The 10,918-nt window shown below is 41.3% G+C and overlaps 1 protein-coding gene across 1 annotated transcript; it reads left to right on the forward strand.

Moving 5' to 3' along the window:
• LOC104715561 (ethylene-overproduction protein 1-like) lies at positions 5,132-10,914 on the forward strand (the record flags this gene model as incomplete). Its single annotated transcript, XM_019230024.1, has 6 exons — positions 5,132-5,545; positions 5,667-7,063; positions 8,667-9,332; positions 9,437-9,728; positions 10,012-10,321; positions 10,718-10,914. Coding segments are annotated over exons 2-6 (2,844 nt in total), but the record flags the coding sequence as incomplete, so codon positions are not given.

Below are 10,918 nucleotides of genomic sequence, written 5' to 3' on the forward strand. Positions count from 1 at the left end.
GTTTGTTGCTTTGATTCTTGTTTGAAGATGGTGTGAATGTTTGTTGCTTCGATTTGCCTTTATATATAATGGAGACTAGTGAGCCTAGATGTGTATCCGTGATAACAAAACAACAAATATTACTAGTCACAAAACAACAACTATCCGTGATACCAAAAATAAAATGTATCCGTGATAACAAAACAACTGTAAACTCGTGCACAAAACAACAAGTATCCGTGAACAAAAGAACATGTTGTAACATCCGCAAACCAATTCTTGTGGTTTTGGTGTGGATGTCGATTGACACCCTTGGTGTATCGATCGACACCATGTTTTCCGGTTTGGTCGGGTTTATTTTTAATTGCTGTTTGGTTCTGTTTGGTTCAATTAAAATCCCTAAATCGCATTATAAGTGTTAAGAGACGAATTAAGGGTTTTGGAGTCTCATTTTTTGTCGTCGTTGAGTGAAAAAGAAAGAGAGAAAGGAGAGAAAACGTTAAGTGATTTTTTCTGGCCTTGATCTTGGTGATTTGGGGGAGATCTGAGGCTGTAGGAGTGATAGCTGTTGCTGGGGACGAAGGAGAAGCTTCTAGAGGTGTTGATTCCATTGTTTCTCAATCCAAACTTCTTGTATTTGAGGTGAGTGCTTGACCATGGTTGATCTAAGCATGAGATCTCTTTTGTTTGGGTGTTTTTCTTGGTTTTTTGTGTTGTTTTGTTGTTTGGGTTTGTTGTTTTCGTGATCCCCGGAGGTTTCTAAGGAAATTGGGTGAGTTTGAGACGGTTTCGAGGTGTTTTGGAAGGAGAGATCGACGTTCGTGTTCGCGCAGATCATGTCTGCAGAAGAGGCATCGATCGACACTAGGAAGCATCGGTCAACACCATTTTGAGGGGCATCGGTCGACACTGTTTAGCATCGGTCGACACCATCGTTTGTAGCATCGATCGACACCGTGAGGCATCGGTCGACACTGGTCTCATCCGAGACTTGTTTTCCTGGTTTGATGTATTGTTGTGTGTTGTTTGTTTTGCTTAAACATGAGGGTCTCATATGCTTGTGTGTATAACCTAGTAGATGGGAGGACGGCCTCACTAAGTATTTATGATAATACTTACGCATCTCAATTGTTGTTTGTGGTGTGCAGGTAAAGGAAAAGTGTGATTGTGGAATCAAAGGCGATGAGGAGGAGGATGTTCTAGAGGCTTGATTGATTGTGGTCTAGCTATTGTTAGGTTGCTAGTATTGAGTTGATAGAGCATTGTAGGATGTTGGAACTTTGCTTTTTCGTTATCGGTTATTGGATTATTGTTGTTGGTATTCTTATTGGATTAATGGAAACTGTTTTATTTGGTTATCCGCGGTTATTGATTGTTGTTAGGATGTTAGTGGGTATGGGACCACTAGTAAATCAAGGTATTAAAAAAAAAAAACGGGAAGGGTTGTTTCACATGTACACGTGAACAACAAGTTTCCGTGAACAAAACAACAAGCATCCAAACTCTCAACCGAGTTACAACAAGTTACATGAACACCTTAACTAAATGTCTCCAATCTGATTTGAGTAGACATGAACAATATACCTAGAAGGCCTGCGAAATAGCCATTACACCAACAAGAAGAAAATCAGTTACATTTCTAAGTCTATTTTCATTACGTAGCTCAGAAACTACATTCTCCAACTCTGATCTCTAATCAGATTGATGTCTGATTCATAGTCATTGAACAAGGTTAAGTAATCTACCTTCTCAGCCATCACTTCGTATCGTCTATCACTGTCTTGCATCTCTTCCATTACAGCCACATCCCACCACTTGTGAATATGCATCTCTCCATCGTCGACATTTGGACATGTGAAGAACCTGCAATAAGTAAGAGAGTTAGCATAACTACCGAAACTTATACAAGGCTGAGAAATTCAAATCACATACCTTCTGTTGTAGTAGTTGGATAGAATAGGTTGCGCACCACAGTAGCATACCTTTGGGAATCCATGCTCAACCTCAGGTTGTGGTGGGTATTGCCTCGACTCTGCTTCATCCATAAGAATCAAAGCTTATATTTCTCTCTCCGCAGTGTCCTCTGAGTACCTTCTAGCCAGATCAGATGAATCAGGCTGCGAATAGCTATAGTCTTGGCCCATTTGAAGAGAAACCTGAACATAAACAAGAAGAATCAGATTAGACTTAGTGGAACAAATGTTAAAAAGAAATAAAGAGACTGATTAAGTGAATTACTAGAACATTGCAAGACTTATATTGATTTGGTTTAAAACATGGGATACAAAAGCCGAGTTACTAGAACATGAAATACAAATCAAAAGAACAACAAACAACATAGTTAATTGGAATACAATGCATAGAAATTAAGCTAGAAAACAAACAACAAACACATAGTTAATATCAGAAATATTGGGACACTATCTTGTTCATGATAACTTCTTCACTCGCATTCAAGGGTTCCTTTTTGGCTAAGAGAGTGTCTAGGATGGCCAGCTTTTGTAGTTTCTCCTTTTCAGCCAATTCCTCTTTCTTGACATCCCACATGCTCTTATACTCAGGAAGAGTCTTCACGTTAGACGCCGATGCATTGTTCCTCTTTGCCTTCGCAGCCTTGATCACTTCTGGTCTTCTCTCATAGTCCTCGACATTGCAGCTTGATGATTGTGAACCTTCAGCGGCTGGTTTCCTCTTTGTTGCAGGCTGAGATGGGGGCGTGTTAATAGTGTTAAGGCTGAGAAATTTCTGCTCAAACCTTAACAGACGCCAACAATGTTCAAGGTTAAACCGCTTCTTATGGTCAGCGAAGTAGATATCATGTGCATTCTTTATGATATCATTCTCAGAATGACCAGAGCTGTTCATTCTCTCTGCAGCTGCGAATGCGGCATAGAACTTGTTAGTTTGGTCATTGATCTTGTGCCAACACTGCTTACAATGTGTCACCAGCATCTGTTCACCACCATTTCTATCATGTGGAGTGTCAGCATAGTATTTACTAATCCTTTGCCAGAAGCTTCCTCTCTTTTGTTGATTTACAACAATGGCATCCTTTGAAGTGTTGAGCCATGCGGAGATCAAGACTTTATCATCAGCGGGTGCCCATGTCTTTCTCTCCTTGCGTTCCAATGGTGTTTCTTGAGAAAGAGTTGGCGCCTCAGAAGGTTGCAAGCTGTGAAGAGGCATTTGTGAGCTGCTCTGTCCAGAAGGTGGATAACTTTCCCAACGAAAGTTTTCATTTAAACCACCTTCCTCTTGACTGTTAAGGAGGTTTAAGTAAGAAGAAGAGTGATACAAGGGATTCGTAGAATCCATATGAAGAAGAGTATAGAATGAGTTGAGAAGAGAACGGATAAGATACGAAAAGCGAGTAGAGAAGAGAAGGGATAACAAAAGAGAAGCGAGTTGATAGAAAGAGATTTATGAGGGAAATAGAAAGAAGATGGTTGGGGTTTAATAGATTAAAAGGTAACTTGCAATAAGTAACAAAACATAATGACCTAACAACCAAAGTCTAATCATAATTTATGACAAGTACACTTCACAAAACCAAACTAGTTCGTATACATTAACTATTACTAGTCTCTTTCCCTAGATCGTATGACCAGCTAGTTAACTATTACACAGCAAGCATATCAATTTGAAACAAACAACAAACACATAGTCTCTTTCCCTAGTTTATTTGAGTTACTACCATTTCTGAATCTGAGCATTTATGACTTACTACGAAAGTAGTTAACAACTACCAAATACTACGAATAAATGATTTAACAAAAAAAAGAACTATGATTCACAGAGATATCCACGCTAATCCTATACACAGAGACCAAACAACATATACACACAGACCAAACAACCGTAACACAGAGACCATGTACAATCATTATTTCGAAAAACCAGTTCACACACAGACCAAACAACCTATTAACGAAACCAAGAACTATGATTCAGCTCAAGGACATACACCAAACAAGTATTTCGATAATCCTTTCGTTTGAGACCAAACAACCGTAACACAGAGACCATGTACAATCATTATTTCGAAACCAGGAACCATAACACGGAGACCATATACAAACATTATCTCCAACAACCTATACAAACAGACCAAACAAGTATTTAACAGAACCAAGAACTTTGATTCACATTAAACAAAGAGACCAAACAAGTATTTCAACAACCTATACACGGAGACCAAAGAGACCATATACAAACATTACAAACAACAACCTATACACGGAGACCAAACAACCTATCGACAGAGACCATATTTACAATAGAACATAGTTTCGATAATCAACGAAATCGAAAAATTGGAGGTTGTTGACAAACCTTATTTACCACGATTGAACCGCCGGACAAGCTTCGGGAGACACAGAAGATCAGTTTCGGCTTGAAAGCGGCAATGGGTGATGAACTCGTCGGCTTGAAATCGGGAATTCCTCGAGATCTCTGGGAGAGAATATCGGATGAGGTTCGGGAGAGAGGATAAGCTACGGGAATTGGTCTGAGAACTCCGGGAGAGAAGATCAGCTACGGGAATTCGTCGCCGGGAGAGAAGATCGGATCGGATCGTCGGCGGGAGAGAAGATCGACACAACCGTCGCCGTCCAGATAGAAGAGAAAAGATAGAAATTTGTCTCAACAATTTTTTGTTCTAACCCTAAAGAAAAGATTCATCCAATCAAAACGTGCCACGCGTCGAAGTGGACGACCAAAAAACGTCCCAAATGAAGATACGGTTCTTCATAATTGGGCTTTTTTATTTATTTTAAATCCAAAAAAACGAGGGACGGCCCAAAACATCACCGATACACATGGTCTTAGTACTTTTGAAAATATTAAATTAATATATTTATTTTAAAATTCATTCAACTCTTTTTGAAGATTGTAAAAACTGCGGCGAAAAATCTAAGAAATTAAAGAAATTGGCAGTTTGATAACGTTAAGAGTAGGAAAATAGCTTATATTCATAAAGCTTTAAATGTAAATAAATAAACTAATCAAAAATTACTTTCCACAAAAAAAAACTAACAAGATGACAAAAAAAAACCTGAATTTAATAAAGCTACCACACAAACAACTAACACTTATATGTACTTAATAATTTAATTTAATTATGCATTATTAGAGAACGCATGAATGACCTCTCCTCTCTCTCTCAAACAGATTGGTTAAAAAAAAAGAGAAAAAAGAAACAATTAAAAGAGAGAGAGATCGAGCGGAGGAAGATTCTTCCTCTCTAAATTAACACCTCTCTCTATTTTTACGGGAAGATTCGTAAAATTAGTATTGTGGGAACCAAAAACAAAAACAAAAAAAAACGAACCGGATCGATGAAACTTACACTGCAAAAACACGATTTCCTAGAAGAAGAAGAGGAAGAAGAAGAAGACAAGCAGCTTCGTTGAGGAAGACAAGAAACCAACCAAACAACAACAAAAAACACAAACTTTGTTAATTCTTCTTGATAAAGAGACGATTTTTATTATTGGGTTTTGATTACAAAACCGGAACTTGTTTGAATTGGCTTCCGTGATCCAATCCTCTGAATTGTTCTTTTAAGGTGACGAAGAAGTTTTCTGTAAATCTTTAAGCTTTTTTACCCCAAATTCAGATCTTTGGATAAATTTGTGATTTTTTTCTCTTTTGTTTTGTTGGTTTTTTTGGTTTGATTGAAGATGCAGCATAATCTGTTCACAACAATGCGAAGTTTGAAGCTTGCAGAAGGTTGTAAAGGTACACAAGTTTATGCTCTTAATCCCTCCGCTCCTCCTCCGCCTCCTCCTCCTGGTAATAGCGGCGGTGGAGGTAGCGGCGGCACCGGAGGAGGTGGAGGTGGAGGAGTTGGAGATAAGCTTTTACAACACCTTTCAGATCATCTTCGTGTTAATTCAGTCCGATCCAAATCAAGCCGGACTTATCCACCTCCGAATCAAGCCAACGCCGTCGTCTCCCCGGAGTTTCTTCTCCCTTGTGGACTCCCTGTGACGGATCTGCTTGAGCCTCAGATCGATCCTTGTTTGAAATTTGTTGATTTGATTGAGAAGATGGCTGAAGTTTATAGGAGGATCGAGGCTTGTCCACAGTTCGAGAAATCTGGGGCGTATTTAGAGCAATGCGCTATCTTCCGGGGGATTTCTGATCCTAAACTGTTCCGGCGGAGTCTCCGATCGTCTAGGCAACACGCCGTGGATGTTCACGCTAAGGTCGTGTTAGCTTCGTGGCTTCGATTTGAGAGGAGGGAGGATGAGTTGATCGGAACATCTTCTATGGATTGTTGTGGGAGGAATTTGGAATGTCCAAAGGCCACTCTTGTTTCAGGGTATGATCCGGAATCTGTTTATGATCCATGTGTTTGCTCTGGAGCTTCTTCTAGTTCTTCTAGATCAGAGATGATGAATGATGATGATGTTCCTGGATGTTCTACTTCTGATGAAGTGGATTATGATATGTCTTTCTGTATTGGTGATGAAGAGGTTCGTTGTGTGAGGTACAAAATCGCGTCTTTGTCTAGACCTTTCAAGGCGATGTTGTACGGTGGGTTTAGAGAGATGAAACGATCGACGATCAACTTTACAAACAATGGAATCTCTGTTGAAGGAATGAGAGCTGCAGAGAATTTCAGCAGGACCAATAGGTTGGATAACTTCCCTCCTAATGTTGTCTTGGAGCTTCTTAGGCTGGCGAATCGGTTCTGCTGCGATGAGTTGAAATCTGCTTGCGATTTGCATTTGGCACATCTTGTTAATACTCTGGACGAGGCAATGTTGTTGATCGAGTATGGATTAGAGGAGGCTGCATACCTTCTGGTGGCAGCTTGTCTTCAGGTTTTTCTCAGGGAGTTGCCGAGCTCTATGCATAACCCGAATGTTATAAAGATCTTCTGCAGCGCCGAGGGACGGGAAAGACTGGCATCTCTTGGCCACGCTTCTTTTTCATTGTACTTCTTCTTAAGCCAGATCGCGATGGAAGATGATATGAAATCTAACACAACTGTGATGCTCTTAGAACGTTTGGTTGAATGCGCAGTAGAAAACTGGGAGAAACAGCTTGCTTACCACCAATTAGGGGTGGTGATGCTGGAAAGGAAAGAATATAAGGATGCTCAGAGATGGTTTAACGTAGCGGCTGAGGCTGGTCATCTTTACTCCCTCGTGGGCGTTGCTAGGTCTAAGTTCAAGCGTGACCATAGATACTCAGCTTATAAGATCATCAACTCACTGATTTCAGATCACACGGCTACTGGGTGGATGCACCAGGAGAGGTCCTTGTATTGCAATGGTAAAGAAAGGCTGCTTGATTTGGATACAGCTACCGAGTTTGACCCGACTTTGACATTCCCCTACAAGTTCAGGGCAGTGGCGTTGGTGGAAGAGAACCAGTTTGGAGCTGCGATCGCAGAACTGAACAAGATTCTTGGATTCAAGGCCTCTCCTGACTGTCTGGAAATGAGGGCATGGATTTCTATAGGCATGGAGGATTATGAGGGTGCTTTGAAAGATATCCGGGCGCTATTGACATTGGAGCCAAATTTTATGATGTTTAACGGGAAAATCCATGGTGATCATATGGTGGAGTTGCTCCGTCCGCTAGCCCAGCAGTGGAGCCAGGCTGACTGCTGGATGCAGCTCTATGATCGTTGGTCTTCTGTGGATGATATTGGATCTCTAGCGGTTGTTCATCATATGCTTGCAAATGATCCAGGGAAGAGTCTCTTACGGTTTAGACAGTCTCTTCTTCTGTTACGGTATAATCTCTCTTTGCNCATGGAAGATGAAATGAAGTCTAACACAACTGTGATGCTCTTGGAACGTTTGGTTGAATGCGCAGTAGAAAACTGGGAGAAACAGCTTGCTTACCACCAATTAGGGGTGGTGATGCTGGAAAGGAAAGAATATAAGGATGCTCAGAGATGGTTTAACGTAGCGGCTGAGGCTGGTCATCTTTACTCCCTCGTGGGCGTTGCTAGGTCTAAGTTCAAGCGTGACCATAGATACTCAGCTTATAAGATCATCAACTCACTGATTTCAGATCACACGGCTACTGGGTGGATGCACCAGGAGAGGTCCTTGTATTGCAATGGTAAAGAAAGGCTGCTTGATTTGGATACAGCTACCGAGTTTGACCCGACTTTGACATTCCCCTACAAGTTCAGGGCAGTGGCGTTGGTGGAAGAGAACCAGTTTGGAGCTGCGATCGCAGAACTGAACAAGATTCTTGGATTCAAGGCCTCTCCTGACTGTCTGGAAATGAGGGCATGGATTTCTATAGGCATGGAGGATTATGAGGGTGCTTTGAAAGATATCCGGGCGCTATTGACATTGGAGCCAAATTTTATGATGTTTAACGGGAAAATCCATGGTGATCATATGGTGGAGTTGCTCCGTCCGCTAGCCCAGCAGTGGAGCCAGGCTGACTGCTGGATGCAGCTCTATGATCGTTGGTCTTCTGTGGATGATATTGGATCTCTAGCGGTTGTTCATCATATGCTTGCAAATGATCCAGGGAAGAGTCTCTTACGGTTTAGACAGTCTCTTCTTCTGTTACGGTATAATCTCTCTTTGCGCTTCTCAATGAATAAGTTTTTTCTTATTGTGCATGTTGTGTTAGACTCTTGATTGATTTTAACAAGTGCTGGTTGCATACTGACAGGCTAAATTGTCAAAAGGCAGCAATGCGTAGTNTGAAAGGAAAGAATATAAGGATGCTCAGAGATGGTTTAACGTAGCGGTTGAGGCTGGTCATCTTTACTCCCTCGTGGGCGTTGCTAGGTCTAAGTTCAAGCGTGACCATAGATACTCAGCTTATAAGATCATCAACTCACTGATTTCAGATCACACGGCTACTGGGTGGATGCACCAGGAGAGGTCCTTGTATTGCAATGGTAAAGAAAGGCTGCTTGATTTGGATACAGCTACCGAGTTAGACCCGACTTTGACATTCCCCTACAAGTTCAGGGCAGTGGCGTTGGTGGAAGAGAACCAGTTTGGAGCTGCGATCGCAGAACTGAACAAGATTCTTGGATTCAAGGCCTCTCCTGACTGTCTGGAAATGAGGGCATGGATTTCTATAGGCATGGAGGATTATGAGGGTGCTTTGAAAGATATCCGGGCGCTATTGACATTGGAGCCAAATTTTATGATGTTTAACGGGAAAATCCATGGTGATCATATGGTGGAGTTGCTCCGTCCGCTAGCCCAGCAGTGGAGCCAGGCTGACTGCTGGATGCAGCTCTATGATCGTTGGTCTTCTGTGGATGATATTGGATCTCTAGCGGTTGTTCATCATATGCTTGCAAATGATCCTGGGAAGAGTCTTTTACGGTTTAGACAGTCTCTTCTTCTGTTACGGTATAATCTCTCTTTGCGCTTCTCAATGAATTAAGTTTTTTCTTATGGTGCATGTTGTGTCAGACTCTAACTGATTTTAACAAGTGCTGGTTACATACTGACAGGCTAAATTGTCAAAAGGCAGCTATGCGTAGTCTAAGGCTGGCTCGAAACCATTCAAAGTCGGAGCATGAGAGACTTGTGTATGAAGGATGGATACTGTATGATACAGGCCACCGTGAGGAAGCCCTAGCCAAAGCAGAGGAGTCCATTTCCATACAAAGATCTTTTGAAGCATTTTTCCTCAAAGCTTATGCCCTTGCAGACTCTACTCTTGACCCAGATTCCTCAAATTACGTAATCCAACTCCTTCAAGAAGCGCTTAAATGCCCCTCAGATGGTCTCCGTAAAGGACAAGTAAGTAAAGAATTCAACAGTATTCATTTGTGTAATTCGATTTCTGATAAGTCAATTCTTTCTTTAGAGGGTTTACTTGTTGGATCATCCCTCAGAAAGCCATAGTTTCAGGATCCTAGTTTAAATTATTTTGCACTTGGTGTCTGGAATAATTTGTGGAATGTGGTTGCATCTTAGGAACCAACTGTCCTAAAAACCGTTTTGAGTACATTTGGTCAAAAGGTTATCCCACTAAATCAAATGAGATGTAAATTTATGAATTCTGCTTTGGTGTATCTTGCAGGCTTTGAACAACCTGGGGAGTGTATATGTTGATTGTGAGAAGCTGGATCTTGCAGCTGATTGCTATACAAATGCGCTCACCATCAAGCATACACGAGCTCACCAAGGCCTCGCACGTGTTTATCACCTGAAAAACCAACGGAAAGCTGCTTATGATGAGATGACAAAGCTAATAGAGAAGGCTCAGAACAATGCGTCAGCATATGAGAAGCGCTCTGAATATTGTGACCGCGAGATGGCACAGAGCGACCTTAGCCTGGCAACACAACTTGACCCTCTCCGAACCTATCCTTACAGATACAGAGCCGCAGGTAATGGCTCAACCAGTTCTAGTTTATCCTCATTTTATTCGGTTGTTGTTTATAATTGGATGCCTGAAACAAACAATGGTTGATTCACCCACATAATTTGACGCACAAAATGTTAGAAAACTTAGAACCTAGCTTTTGTGGCGATGGAAACAGAAATGAGAATTTATGACCCAACACATGAAACAACTGAGGTTTCCATCATCTCTTTGGAGTTGGAAACAGAACTGAGAGTGAATGGATATGCAGTTTCTTTGGTTTGGTGAATGTGACTAAGAAAAGTAGTTTTACCGCCTTAGTTCTCATCAGTATTGTATTCAATTTGCTTTGATAAGACCAGAGTAATTAAGCTTTCTTTAAGTTTCGGTTTCCCTAATAATGAACCCTTGATTGCTGCAGTTCTTATGGACGACCACAAAGAAAGTGAAGCCATAGACGAGCTTTCAAGGGCGATATCATTTAAACCAGATCTCCAGCTGTTACATCTACGAGCAGCATTCTATGATTCAATGGGAGAAGGAGCAGCTGCTATCAAAGATTGTGAAGCAGCATTATGTATTGATCCAGGTCATGCAGATACACTGGAGCTCTACCAAAAAG

The sequence above is a fragment of the Camelina sativa genome, chromosome 9 (assembly GCF_000633955.1).
Source record: "Camelina sativa cultivar DH55 chromosome 9, Cs, whole genome shotgun sequence".
Classification (NCBI taxonomy): Eukaryota; Viridiplantae; Streptophyta; class Magnoliopsida; order Brassicales; family Brassicaceae; genus Camelina; species Camelina sativa.